Genomic DNA, 15,153 nt, shown 5'->3' with positions numbered 1-15,153 from the left:
GTCCTTGCGAAGCTAGACTTAGCACAGGCCTACCAACAGCTCCCAGTGACTGATGAATCTGCAGAGGCGCAGACCATTGTGACGCATCAAGGTGCTTTTCACGTTCGATGATTACAATTCGGTGTCAGCGTCGCACCTGGCATCTTCCAGAGTTTAATGGAGAACCTACTGCGCGGACTACCAGGCGTCATTCCATATTTTGACGATGTCCTCATTTCAGGTGCATCACACCAGGAATTGCTTAGTCGCCTTCGAGAGGTCCTTCAGCGGTTCCAAGATGCAGGGATTAAGGTCAAGGAGGAGAAATGCCAGCTAGGAGTGACTCAAGTGGAATTTTTGGGTTTCCGAGTCGATGCTGAGGGAATCCACCCCACACTGGCCAAGACGCAAGCCATCCTTAATGCACCGCGGCCATTGAACAGAGCCGAGCTACAGGCCTTCCTGGGTCTTCTCAATTTCTATCGTGCATTCCTTCCACACAAGGCCGCTGTTGCTGAACCCCTGCACCGTTTGTTGGACAAGAAGGTCCCCTGGCTGTGGGGAAACCTACAACAAACTGCGTTCGACAATGTGAAGAAGCTACTGGCATCCAACCAGGTGCTGACACACTTCGATGAGAAGAAGCCGGTAATCCTTGCCTGCAATGGAGTCCCCGTACGGAATAGGAGCGGTGTTGAGTCACAGAATGCCGAATGACACGGCAGCACCAATCGTTTTTTAATCAAGAACGTTGTCTCCTACGGAGCGGAATTATGCTCATATTGATAAGGAGGCACTCGCTGTGGTTGCCGGAGTAAAGAAGTTCCATGACTACGTATTCGGCCGCCCATTTCAGATCCATACAGACCACAAGCCACTCTTGGGGCTCTTCACATCAGACCGGCAAACGCCACAGATGCTTTCACTGCGAATGTTGCATTGGTTCATTTTTCTGAATGAATACCAGCGTACTCTCCACCACCGACCAGGAAAACAGTTAGGCCACACAGATGGTTTCAGCAGACTGCCCCAAGCGGACCAGTGTCAGGATGACCCTTTGCCAGCAGAGGTCGTCATGCTTCTGGACGTACTTCCAGAATCTCCAATTCATGCAGACGATGTGGCGAAGTACTCCAACAAGGACGCTATCCTCTCCCGTGTCCTCAACTGGGTGTGGAAGGGTTGGCCAAGGTGTGCTCCGAGTTCCGAATTCACACCATTCGTGTCCAGGCAACATGAGCTGTTCGCCCACAAGGGATGCTTACTGTGGGGTGACCGTGTGGTGATTCCACAGAGGCTTCGTTTCCGGGTCCTCAAAGCTCTGCATGTCGGACACCCAGGCATCGTCAGAATGAAAGCCCTTGCCCGCAGTTATGTATGGTGGCCCGGCATGGATGCGGCCATTGAGGAATGGGTCCGGCGATGCCTTCCTTGCCAGGAAACACGGCCCGATATGCCTCGGGCACCTGTGCACCTACGAGAGACGACCCGGACTCCATGGTCACGCCTGCACATTGATTTCGCTGGTCCATTCCAAGGACAGACCTTCTTGATTGTGGTGGATTCTTATTGCAAATGGCTGGAGGTCATACCAATGTCGTCAATGACATCGAGTGCTGTAATCACTACCTTACGAAGATTGTTCGCAACTCATGGCCTGCCAAATACCCTCGTCTCAGACAATGGCCCGCAATTCACATCCACAGAATTTCGAGGGTTCCTGGATGCAAACCTCATCTGCCAAGTGACATCTGCACCGTTCCATTCATCCACGAATGGGCAGGCTGAAAGGATGGTACGGACCACCAAAGAGGCATTATCTCGGATAATCCGAGGAAGCTGGGCACAGCGCCTGGCAGACTTCACTCTACAGCAGCATGTAACTCTGCACACAGTCACGGGACGCTCCCCGTGCGAGTTACTGATGGGCCGCCGACTGTCTACCATGCTGGACCGGCTGCACCCAGACCGGGCCCCTGACAAGTCCTCCCGATTGGCAGAAGCTCTGCCTACACCACGCACATTCCTGCCCGACGACCCTGTATTTGTACGCAACTACAGCCAGGGCCCACCATGGGTACCTGCTGTGATTTCCAGAGCAACTGGCCCGATCTCTTATGAGGTGGTTCTTCCGGACAGCCGTGTGTGTCGCCGGCACGTGGACCAGCTTCGTCGTCGGAGCAGCAGTCCCATGAGGTTAGCCGAAACCGTACCTGAAGGAGGACAGCCCGAGGTCCGGCCTGTGTCAAGCCCTTCACCTGTCGGAGTGAGCTGCAGCAAGACACCAGATCCCAGTGAAACCGAGGAGCAACTAAGAGTCATGCTACCATCTGAGGAGCAACCAAGAGTCATGCTACCTTCGGACGACACAGCAGCACCTCAGCCAGCAACAACAGAGCAAAGTGTAGAATTGCCGGGGCCACGCCGTTCGCAGCGTTCCCGTAAGACACCCCAACATCTTCGGGACTTTGTGCTGGCATTGGCTGACTGTTGAGTCCGAACTACGGGGGAAGGAGTGTTGTGTACTGATTCTGGACGCTGAGTTCCGTGGATGATGGATTTTCGTCAATCAGCCCTGGTGTTGAAGAGTACCCTCTTCCAGCCCCAAGAGTATATATATATGCCAGTTGTAATCAAGATCCCCTGTTCTGTGTTGTTTCGTGACGGCAATAAAGAGCTATTGCCGATACTGCCTTGTAGCGATGGTGCCTCGTGATAGGACTCACGCAGCAACACAACAGTTTTCATGTCATGTTAACAGTACTCAGTACTACGAACTAATATTGCAAATTATGGGAATTCTTAGATTTCCATGTATCCAGTCACGGCAGCCAATACAGGAGGCTAGCAGTTGAGAAGGCACAGAAAGCGGACGCCACGGCGCATTGGTTCGGAAAACCTGAGACGGCGTGTGAGGGAAAAAAAAGTACGCTGGCACGCAGCACCTCTCGAAAGGCCAATTGCCCATGATAATCACTCGACAAGTTCCAAAAAAGCCTCGAAAGTAGCACTACGATCACACGAATCGGTGACAGCGGCATGTCACAAGGGAAACAGCTGTTGCCCGCGCGCTTGCACAGGTTCTTTCGTGCACACTTTTTCCGTACCAGCCAAGGATGGCAGATGACATGCCGGCACATGTTGCAGTGGGTCTGTCCCTGGTTTAGGATGGCAACCTTGCACTCTACAGCAACGCAGTGGGCCCGAAGGCCCCATGCGGACAGATATTCCGCCGCTGCTCAGTAGAGCAACAAGACCAGCGAGGTGAGAAGGCGCGCATCGTGTCAGGCATCACCGCAAAATACTTTCTCTCTCGACTCTTGCTTTTTCCTTCCGTGGCAAGGTAACAGTGTCTCAACTGAACAGTCAGATGAGCCGTTTTTTCTCAAAAGGTCCTGAAGTGGCACAGGACCGTTTGAACTCTAGCTGAGGCGATGACACGTCAGGTTTTATGAGTGTTTGATCTGCCCAAACAAGTGTAGCCTAGCAACGGAGGCACGTCTCTTCCTTCTTTCTCCCTCCTTTCCGCACGCCTCTTTCGCGCTTCTTTCTGTGGCCGTACTAGCTACGCGTACTCGCGGGGTTGCCACACGGTCATACTTTGTACTGTGGGGATGCGCGACTCTCACGCGTCCCCTGATGTTTTCCCGGCGTGGCTCCCGTGGTCCGGGTTCTCCGCGTGGCTAACGGCGGCGGTCGGTGTGGTTGCGGCGCATTGCGAGAGATGGCGTGAGTGTCGCGATGCTGGCGCCACCGAACGGCGGGGTGACTTGGGCGCAAAAGGTCAAAGGCGCTTCCTTTTTGGCTTAGGATCGGCGACCAACACGCACGAACGCTTCGCACGTGCGCCGGCCCGCTACGCGCGACCGTCGTGCGAGGCTAAGAGCAGGACACCGGTATGGACGAACACGGATCGTTCGAGCGCGCCACCGTTCGCGTGACTGTACACGTGAACGACTAGGCAATGGTGTCATAGCATGGGGCGAACGTATTCGCTTGCTATCGGGTCGCGGTGAGTCGGACTTCCTTGTCGCGCGCCCGTGTGAATGTTCTATTGGTTGTAATTCGGCTAGTGTGCATTAGTGTATGAAAGGTGCAATAAATGCCCTTTTGATTGTTTACACTACCGTGCTGTCGTTCCTTTGTCCCAAGAGCACATGTGAGACCCCACAGTACTTTCTGGGCGGTGCCATTTATGCGCGCTTGCACTTTGAAATAGTTCAGGTGTCTGCCTCGAGCGAGACAGTTGCGGTGTCCGCAGCAAGGAATGCGAAAAACAAACAAACAAGCTTTGGAGGCAACATGGAGCTTCCTTTTTGCCGGGAGTTTTCTCAGTGTCAGCGTCTCTTTTGAGCATGTCACTCCTATCACATGGTGCTTCGGTGGTGTGTGGGGCCGGAATCTATGGCAAATAGCAACAGCACGGCCGAGAACCAACAGCGATGTCTACGTGGATAGCTCATACGGTGACAACTTATGAGTTGATGGGTTAATGGGCAGAATGGTTAATTGTGGGGGTTTCACTATAACGATTTTTCAGAATAACAAACCATTTACTGTGGCCCCTGAAGTTTGTTATATCAAGATTTCACTGTAATACCTATTTTGGGGCACCAACTGCTGATTTATTTTTCAGTGCGGGTATCATTAGAATCCACCAGTTGTGCCACTATAGATTAAGTGTGTGATTTAAATTTGAAATTAAAGAAAACTTGTAGTATTTGACAGTGATTTCTTGTTTTGTATAGAAGCTGTGCTGACAGCTATGCGCAGCCACAGCCAGGCTAGAAAAAGAATACTTGCGCTCACCTGCACCCCTCTCCCCTCACCGCACACTTGATTATGTTACCGCGTGCTCAGAATAGTCCAAAAAGACAAATTGAAACCATAATATTGATTTCATTATTTTTTAGAGCAATGGAAAATTCGTTTACACCCTTTTTCTCAGCATTGTGCTCCATTAAAATAAAGTTTCCTTTAATTTTCATGGTTGCAAAGGCCACAGATGCAGGCACCACAAACACAGCCTTGACTGGGTAACACTGTCAGTTTAGGCTGTGTTACGCAAGATCAGTTTGGAATTTTATTGACTATATGCCCACACGGGCGAGCTTCCACCATTCCGTTCAGTAAGTGCACACACGAACTTGTTGGGCATTTGCTTTCTTGGTAGGCTATGTATGACGGGCCTTATTCAAGTAAATACGGTGCCGGTATCTTCTTTTTTTATCTGTGACATGCTACTTTTCGGTTGCAAATGCGAGCAGGGCTCTAGCCTTCGTAGCATTGCTTATTGTGCATGTATGAAACAGAGCACAATTTTAACACAAATGTTCGCACATGCAGACCATGTCTTAAGGCGGCCACATAGTTTTTTTTAATCTAAAGTTACTGTTGTGAAGAGCCACACGTATGATAACGAAAGTGGTACACTAGTGTACATTATGCTGCTAGTGAAAACTACAGTTGTATAATCTCGCATCACAGGAAAAGCCATTATATCTCATTCCTTATGGCATTGAGAGAGTGTCGCTAAGTGATGATCCCCGCAGGGGTGTCTGCGTGAGCAGGCATTTGGTGTGTTGCAACACCCGGACCCGAGCACATGAGGGTTGGCCCCTCCCGCGTTTAACCGTACGTGGCTTAGCCATGGCTGGGGAAAAGGGGATCCTGGGGGTTGAGCCGAAGCCGGGTGTTTGGACCTTTATGGCCCCTCTGCAGAGGCAGCACACTTCTTTTGCCTCTGCTTCATGTAGACGGCACCCCCAGACTGACCCACCCTGGGGAAATCAGTAGTCACCTTTTCCTTTCTCTCTCTCCAATCTCCGTCTTTTCCTCTCACTTTTCCATCCTTCCTGTCTTATAGTCGCTTCTCACTTTCCTATTTCCCGGTGGCAAGGGTTAACTGTGTGCAATATATTCAGTCTCGGCATTAGGACATAGTGGCGGTGTATAGTTGGCGTCTGCAGGTTTCTCGGAACCTGTTGCGTCCCCTTGCTGGGCTCGGTGGTGGGTGGCTACCACTGCCACCAAATTTTGAAAGCACGTTATGGCAGAAGCATTCCCCCGCCTTCCAGATCAGGTTCGGAAAAGAAGTCACACCGAAGTACCTTTTCAATTCACCCTCCGAACCGACCTAGACACCTTTCCACGTTACCACGTCTTACATAGTGAAGGAACTAGTATGCATAAGCTATCCCCCTTCTTGGTGACGAAATGCCTCGTAGAAAAAACTGATAAAGAGTACAAATCCTTGAAAATGACTAGTGGAGACCTCCTAATCGAACTGAGAAAGAAAGAACAAGCAGAAAAGCTGTCTGATCTTGCCAGTATTGGTGAGATAAAAGTCACAATCTCTGCCCATGGCTCTCTAAACACCTGCAGGGGCGTTATCTCAGAGGAAGATTTTCTCAACTTGAGTGACGAGGTACTTCTCGAGGGGTTCCAAGAACAAAATGTGATAAATTTTTATTTTATTTATTATTTATTGATACTGCCATCTTATACAAGATCTTAGCAGAGTGGGCACAAGAGTTCAATGAATAACAATCTGTAGAAACGATGAACAACAACCCACCAAACATGTGATTCTTACATTTGGTACAAGCATTCTCCCCACAACTCTCGACACAGGATATCTAAAGATCAATGTCAGACCGTACATGCCGAACCCGAGGTGATGCTTCAAGTGTCAGAGGTTCGGCCATGCATCACAATCATGTAGATGCAAAGAAACATGCACTAAATGTAGTGCCAACGACCATCCACCTGAGAACTGTAACGCTCCCCCACACTGTGTGAACTACAAAGGTGATCATCCAGCATATTCACGATCATGTCCTTGTTGGAAGAAGGAGAAGGAGGTAATTGCCCTCACGGTGAAAGAGAAAATATTATTTTTTGAAGCGAAGAAGAGGCTCTCACTCTTACCTCAACTTAGCTATGCCAGTGCGGCGCGACAGGGGGCAACACCACATCGGTTTCAGGAGTCTACAGGGGTCACACTCAGTGGCCCGGTTGCAAATCCATCCGCCCCCTTGGTGGCAGCAGCCAGTGCTGCCCCATCATCGTCATCCAAGACGGTCCTGCAGACGGCTATTCCACAGGTCCCAAGGCTAAATTGAACGCCAAGGCCCAAGACGCGCGTCTCAGCGCCTGGCTCTCGATCATCCAGTGCCTCAGACAAGGCGATGGAGGTCGACCCTAAAACCTCGGCATCATTGTCGTCAAAAGAACAGCGCTCTCTTGAGCACTCTAAGAAGGACAAGCTCCCAGTAACGGCGCCAAAAAGGGATAGGTAACCTGAACGGTTACCACCCTTTGAACTAGTATTGCTCTTAATGCATGTCACTGATAACTTTTAAACTCACACATAAGTACACTTTTCATTTCATAACCATGGTTTTCATTGTACATTGCAATTGTAGAGGTCTCAGACACAATTTAGGTGACATCAAAGAAATCATCATCAAGTTTTCGCCAATGGCACTCTGTCTTCAGAAAACGAACTTAGGTCCAAAACACAGTCAAATTCTTAAAGGTTTCACCGTTGTACGAAGGGACCGTGAATGTTCGAGCTGTTTGTCAGGAAGAGTCGCTATAGTTGTGCAGGGCAGCACTCTTACCCGAAATGTCCAATTAAACACATCTTTCGAGGCTGTAGCCGTTATTGTTCTGTCACACAGAACCATCACCATTTGTTCACTGTACATTCCACCCCATATCCATTTTACTACTTTACACCGAGAAACCTTAACAACACAGTTACCAGAGCCTTTTGTACTGGTAGGAATTTTAATGCTCATTGTACTCTTTGGGGCAGTCTCAAAACTGACCAAAGAGGGCAGCTCGTTGAAGATTTTATTCTGTCCAATGATATCTGCCCTTTAAATTCAGGTGCACCGACCTACTTTTCACCGACTTCCAGCACTTTTAGCTGTTTAGATTTAGCCTTTTGCTCACCCTCTCTTTTTAATGATCTTAAACGGGAAGCCCTCGACACGCCATATGGTAGTGATCACTTACCCGCAATCTCCAAATCTTACCGTCGCCACCAACCTTAGATGCTAAGCCATGCTGGTGGAAATTGCAGCTCGCTGACTGGCCGGTTTTTATGGAGAATGCGAAACTTGAAGTTGTCTTTTCACCAGAACTGAGCATTCACGAACTTAACAAAAAATTCACTTAGGGCGTAATCTCAGAGGCACACAAACAACACTGAAAGACCAGGCCAACTCATTAGGCGAACATTTTTAAACATCTCAAGCTCAGCAAACTATTCAAATGCATTCTTAAGATACAAAGAGTCAGCTGAGAAACAGAGACTGCCCACTACCAGTGCTTCAAATGAACAGTACAGTCAAACCTCGATATAACGAAGTTGTACTTGCAGCGGAAAACTTCGTTATATTGAGAATTTTGTTGTATCCAGGTTTCATTATAATATTCAATAGAACTAAGATGGGGAAATAAATATAGTTTGTTACATCGCGAATTTCGTTAAATCGAGGTTCGTTATATCGAGGTTTGACTGTATAATGACCCTCTCGCAATACAGAAATTAAGCAGAGTTCTTTCTGCCGGTAAAAAAATGGCAACAGGTCTTGACCGTGTGCACTATACAATGCTGGCACACTGTCACCTTTACTTGGGAGTGCGGAGAGTTGCGAGCATGCGCTACTCTCGATGGAGGAGAGACACGACCGGCGGCATGGCAAACGAAGATTTAATATATACAAGGACGGTAAACGCACGCAACACACAACACTGAAACTGAAACTCAAAACTAACGGCACGCAAAACTAAAACTATGATTTAACAAAAATCTTCACTCGAACTTAAATAACAAACTCAGATTAAATAGAAGCTACTGAAAAAAGGACTATCTCAGTTCCGGAGCCTAGCTCCGCCTTAGAAGTCTCTAGGTCAGTCCTAGCGCGGGTTCGTTAGAGTCTAGCCACCCTGCATCCGGCCTGACTGCGTCGCCATCGGAAACGGGGGCTTACAGATCGTCGTCGCGAAGTTCTTGTCGAACCCGCGTCGGGCTCGTCCGCAGCATTGAGGGTGTCGTAGGTGTCGACGCCTCGTGTTGTTTCTTTTGACGGTGGTGAGCTCGTCGGTATCTCGTCCGTGATGTGCCCGTTAGTGATGGCGTTCGCCGTAGCTTAGGCCCACCTGCCTAGGCCTAGCGTCGGGGCGCGTCGCAACTTCTTCAAGAGTGCCGACGTGGCGTCCCGAGGAGAATCAAACGTGCCGGTCTGCCGCAGAAGGGGGAGCCTCTCTGGGGTGCCTGGTCCTGCCGTGAGAAGCTGCAGCTCGTCCAGGAGCCTCGCCTGAACTTGCCGAGGTCGACGGCCACACCTTGGACGGCCAGCGTCGCGGACTCAACCAGACCCCCAAGTCTCCCGTCGCCAGAACATAGCTGGAGATGCGACCTTCCTGACCCGGTGCCACGTTGAAACTCAACGGACAGCGCCGTTCATCCTTCGACTATGCCTCGGTTCGTGCGCCTCGCGCACTCGCGCCGTTCGGAGCACCGGGCATCGCGTGCTCCTCTTCTTTTTCGCGCCACAGGCGGCCTCTTACATGTGACACACACTTATCTCAAGCATTGGAAGAGGCACTCCTTCAGTTTTTCAACAAGATATGGGAATTTGGAACAATGCCTACAGATTGAAAAAACACAGTAGTAGTGCCTTTTCTAAAATCTGGTGAACCCCCAACATCCCCAAGCAGCTACAGACCCATTGCACTGACAAGCTGTCTGGCGATATCATATGAGAGCATTATAAACACAAGGCTCACATTCATCCTTGAATCAAGAAACCTAATAGACATGCACCAGTGCGGATACAAAAAGGGCTGCTCCACCACTGATTATCTCGTCCGACTTGAACACGAAATAGGAGATGCACTTCTACACAAACAACACTGTCTCACTGTTTTCTTTGATTTAAAGAAAGCATATGATACCATGTGGCAGTATGGAATTTTGAGAGACCTCGCTGACTTGGGGATTCGTAGCAGAATGCTAAACTGTCTATCTGATTTCATGTCAAACTCGGGTACGTCTCGGCACAATACTCTCACGTACATTTACACATGAAAATGGTGTTCCACAAGGTTGTATTCTCAGCACGACACTTTGCATAGTGAAAATGAACTCTATTAATAAAATCATTCCATCCTATGTTATGCACTCAATATATGTCAACGATTTGCAACTGGCTTGCCGCACCTCAAATCTATCCACCTGCGAAAGCCAACTACAAATAACAATAAGTAATCTCGTGCAATGGGCTGGCAAAAATGGTTTACACTTTTCAACCCACAAAACCGTTACAGTTGTGTTTTCCCAGAAGCGAGGGTTACCGTGCGATCCAGTTCTGACATTGGATGGTACAACACTGCCGGTCAAACAAGACTACAAATTTTTAGGCGTAACGTTTGATGCAAAACTGAACTTCCTGGCCCACATTACCACAACAAAAATTAAGGCAAATAAAGCACTAAACATTCTCAAAGTGTTCTCGCGCAAGCACTGACCGTACATGCCTACTACGTATATACCGGTCCCTTGTGCGTAGCATTCTAGACTACGGTAGTTTAGTTTATGGTGAGTCTAGGCAATCCTACATTAAATGACTTGATTCAATTCATAATCTTGGCCTACGATTGGCGAGCGGTGCCTACAGAGCATCGCTTGTACAAAGTGCAATGAGCCTTCTTTACGGCACCGCAGAGCATCACTTACTCTTTCCTATGTACTGAGAATTCGGTGAACACCACAACATATATGCTACAACATCGTAACACAATGCAACTCACTGTTACACTACATAAATAAACCGAACAAGACACAGCCACTTGTCTTACGACATGAGGAATACTGTCAGATTTATAACATTCCTCATGGGGTCCTGCAGGTTGCTGGAAGGCTGCAAAGACTGGCCCCATGGTGCAATGTTACACAGCTATGTGATTGGAAACTAACGCATTTAAAGAAAAAAGGACACCCCACAAGAACACACAATGCAAGCGTTCCGTACTACTCAAGACAAATATAAAGATCACACAGAATTTTACACAGATGGTTCTAAAACAAGAATATGTGGGTGTGGGAACCATAACGAAAAATCTGGAAAATAGCATTCGAATACATCATCCTGCTTCAGTCTTTACCGCCGAAGTTATGGTGATATGAAGGGCAGTAAAAAAAATTATCACCGACAAACAGAAGATTGCTATCATTTACACTGATTTGTTGAGTGCACTCACAGCTTTAAATTTAAAATCCGCCTGTGAACATCTATATCTTAAACATGGTGGTTAACAACAAATACAGACAAACCATACGATTCTGCTGGGTCCGTAGCCATGTTGTAATACCAGGGAATGAATCAGCAGATAGATGCGCAGCCTTGGCAGTGCATCTAACTCACTCAAAACTTCACTACAAGGACAGTATCCGAGCAATTCGTAATGCCCTGATATCCAAATGGTAACAAGAATGGGACTCCTGCATTAATAACAAGTTACACGTAACCAAACCCCTGCTGGGTGAGTGGAAATCGTGCAGTCACCAGCAACGGTTCTATGAGGTCATCTTATGTCGACTTCGAATAGGGCACACACGTCTGATGCACAATTTTTTACTTCGAAAAGAAGATCCACCAACTTGCAATAAGTGTCATGAACCTCTTACAGTAATACACTTTGTTATGACATGTCCACATATAGAAACACACAGACGGAAACTTTTACAGAATCTGTATAACTTACACATACCTTTACACCCTGCCTCATTATTGGGAGATGGTCCGCTAGCGCCATTCACTGACTTGGAGTTTTTAGATGAAGTCGGTTTCTTATGCAGAATATAAGGTAACGCAGCTTTCGCTGCATTAAAATTTGATTTCTTAATACCTTGTGGCTGGCGCAGCATGGCCTCTGTCGCTTTTGTGCAATTAAACCTGAATTAACTACAGTTAAACCTGGATATAACGAAATTGACAAATTCCCGAAAAACTTCGTTATAAAGAGGATTTCGTTATATGCAGGTTCGGCACGAAAATTCGAAAAATAAACGTTTACCGTATTTACTCGATTCTAACGCGCCCTCAATTGTAACGCGCACCCGTTTTCCGTTTTCGTCGAAGCACTCATCCTCGGAATGTCACACCAGGTACCGGATGCGTGGACGCGTGTCGTTTCGCACAAGCGCGAGGCATCGGAAACGAAGAGCGAGCGTCACGATGACGTCGTAGCGTTGTATAGTGTTACAGTAGAACCTCGCTGTTACATTCCCGGGGGCTGCGTTTTCCCGGCTGTGACGTCGTTTTCGACCGGTCCCGGCACAGCTCCCATAGAACTCAATGCATTGGTAACCCCGCAGTTGCGTCGCAACTGTGGGACGTTCCCGCATCATACGTTGCGAACTGCCACCCCGCGCCGGCCCGAGCGGCCATTTTTACTTTTCATGTCGCTTGGCTTGGTGGCCTTGACGATGGCATTGGCTGCTCAAAGTGCCGGGGGCGACAACTATGACGTATTTTCGGTTTCCGCCAGCAAAAGTATGGCCCTTGAGATCCGTATTTGCTATATAAAGAAGGTGTCCATGACGCGTTGTGGCCCTAAAATTGGTTTTGGCTCATAGATATTCCGTATATAAGGGTACGGCCACGCTAGCGGCAAAAAACGCGCGCGTCATGCAGCGAGCGGCAAGTTGCCGCGCGTCAGCGCCTTGCTGCCAGGCCACCGTGGCACGCGCGTCTCGCCGCGCGACAGCGCGATAAGATCTCCCGCGCTCTCCGAACGGGCGAGCAACACCGCGAGCGCTCGTTGTTTCATGCGATCGTCGATTGAAAACCCGGCGCGGACCGGCGGCGTTCCGGTTGTGATGGCTCCGTGACGTCAACCTCGTCGCTCTTGATTGGTTCTTCATCTCGCGGCACGCGGCATTTGCCACAGAAATGGGTCTCGAACCCATTTCGCGCGGCACGCCGCAAGACCTTCGATTCCTGCCGCTTTTGCCGCGCGTTTCTGACGCGCGTTTTTGCTGCGTGTTTTTGCCGCTAGCGTGGCCGTACGCTAAAGTCCAAGGGCGATAACGCAGTCGCCGCGCGCCGTATGCTGTATGTGCGAGTGAAAACGTGCGAGGGGAGCCGACGACCGCGTCCAAATCTCGCGCGCGCAAGAAAAGCAGGGAGGAAGCGCGCCTTCTTCCGTTGCGCTCGAGGCACCGGCGAGGGAGCGAGGGGGGAGGGATAGCGGGGCGAGGGATAGCGGGGCGGCGCGCGGTCGTGCAGGCCTTATCTTGAAAGCGATCTGCGTTGGGGCAGAGTCTAGCAGTGTATGTGCGTCGGCGGCTCGTAGCTTTCTGCGTGCTGTGTGTTCTCGGCGCTCAGTTTGCGTTGAAGCGACAGACAACAGCACGAAGGTCACTTCGCTCGCTTCTCCAGCGGCGCTTCCACACGCCGCCAGCGTTTGACAGCGCGTGTCCGCGCTCATCGAGTCTGATGTGCCACAGTGTGTACCAGCGCGTCGGCAACATCAGCTGGAAAAGGAGAGAGTGCCGGCTTGGTGGGCTAGGCCAGCTGCAGCAAGCGGCAGGATTAGATTTGAATGAAGGGAGGGGGAAAGGTCACACCCGCGGCGGCAAGATCGCCGGGTCGAGGGATACAGGGCCGCCTCGCACACGCACGCACGCACACGTGCGCTCGCTTCGTATTCCATCGCGGCGGAGAAGGTGCTTCCGGTTGCTGCTCGTGCAAAAATGACAAAATTTGGGGCGAAATCTCTAGGTGGTCGGAGGGGAAAATTCCTTATATCGAGGGGGTCTCCCGCTGCCACTTCGTTACGTAGAGGTCTCAAATACATGTGCTTCTATGGAGTAACGGCGGGGAATCGAAAAACTTCGTTATATCCAGGAATTCGTTATATGGAGGTTCGTTATAAGCAGGTTTAACTCTATCTAAATGATGATGTAATTATCCTCAGAGCTCTTTTTGGGCAAATACATACTGGAGTATAGTGCAAAGCAGGTGTATGACCTCATGATTATGCACTCTAGGTGAGATGACACTGAAAAATATGTAAGTATGTCAGGATGCAGTGTTTTTCATTTTTTTAGTGAAATGTTTTTGAGCTTAATTGATGTGAAACCCGCTGCTGCTGCTAACTAATGAAAAGATGAGTCAAGTGTAACACCGAGATACAGTAGAACGTTGTTCATACATTTTGGGAAAAAAATATGCGAGAAAGACGTACTAATCGAAAAAACGTACGATCCGAAAGTAACTAAAAAATGTGACAGACTCAACTGTATTTGATATCTATGTAATGCGAACCGTTGGGTGATTCATTGTGCACGAAGAACGAGACGCGTCGACCTGGTGGGCTTTGGCGGCGAGAGACACTGTTTTGTTGTTTTCCCCATTGTGCACTGTTGAAAGACGGCGACTGGAAACCGAAACCAAATCGAGCCAGTAGGCAACTCCGGATGCCGCCCAAGCGAAACCTGATGCTCACATCGTGCCGCCTGCAGCAGGGAATGGCAGCACGTTTGGATTATTGCCTGCTGAAAGTGTGCATTGCACTATCAATGGCACTGTGCCCCACGCGCTGTCAAACAGATGGGAGAAGTGCTTATCGCAATAGGGTTGGCAGTGATAGCAGTGAATGCGGCGTTCAACAACCCGAGAGGAGGTTTGCTGGTAGCAGGATAAGAAACTGAGTGCACACCGGCGTTTTAACGCGGTACGGGTGGGCGAGTATTGAGGTGAAGCTGCCGCGACGGGCAGCTATTGACCCTTTTTGCGGCGATCCCGTGGGTGCTGCCATATTTGATCACGTAGTGATGCGCACATTGCTTGCCTCAACTGCCTCCGTGTTTACAATGGATGTGTATGACGCCGGTGCGGCTTAGCAAACCTCTGTTTCAGGAGATATCGTAGACGGTGACTGGGTGAACGACATGAAGCTTTGGCTACAGCTTCAGAGAACATGCAAAAGGGCTTTTGGAGCAGATTAAGCTGTGCCCAAACGGCGCAACCAGTGTATATGGTGCTTGCTCTAAACGCGGGGCTAAATATGTATTCCAAGCTATCCAAACTTTTTGCTCATGAATTAAATCAGGATTAGTGTGTTTTGCTCTTCGTTCGTTATTTGGCAAAT

General features: G+C 49.2%; 2 protein-coding genes across 3 annotated transcripts in view; both read left to right on the top strand.

The window, feature by feature from the left end:
- Nucleotides 1-15,153, top strand: part of LOC119441295 (GATOR complex protein MIOS-like) — a 341,599-nt gene that overhangs the window by 284,241 nt on the left and 42,205 nt on the right. The gene's annotated exons all lie outside the window — the stretch shown is intronic.
- On the top strand, nucleotides 830-2,713 carry LOC125942884 (uncharacterized protein K02A2.6-like). The gene has a single exon (XM_049661135.1). The coding sequence runs from the start codon at nucleotides 896-898 to the stop codon at nucleotides 2,471-2,473; it is 1,578 nt and encodes a 525-aa protein (XP_049517092.1). The 5' UTR covers nucleotides 830-895; the 3' UTR covers nucleotides 2,474-2,713.

This window comes from Dermacentor silvarum, chromosome 2 (genome assembly GCF_013339745.2).
Source record: "Dermacentor silvarum isolate Dsil-2018 chromosome 2, BIME_Dsil_1.4, whole genome shotgun sequence".
Classification (NCBI taxonomy): domain Eukaryota; kingdom Metazoa; phylum Arthropoda; class Arachnida; order Ixodida; family Ixodidae; genus Dermacentor; species Dermacentor silvarum.
This window is presented reverse-complemented; position numbering and strand designations above follow the sequence as displayed.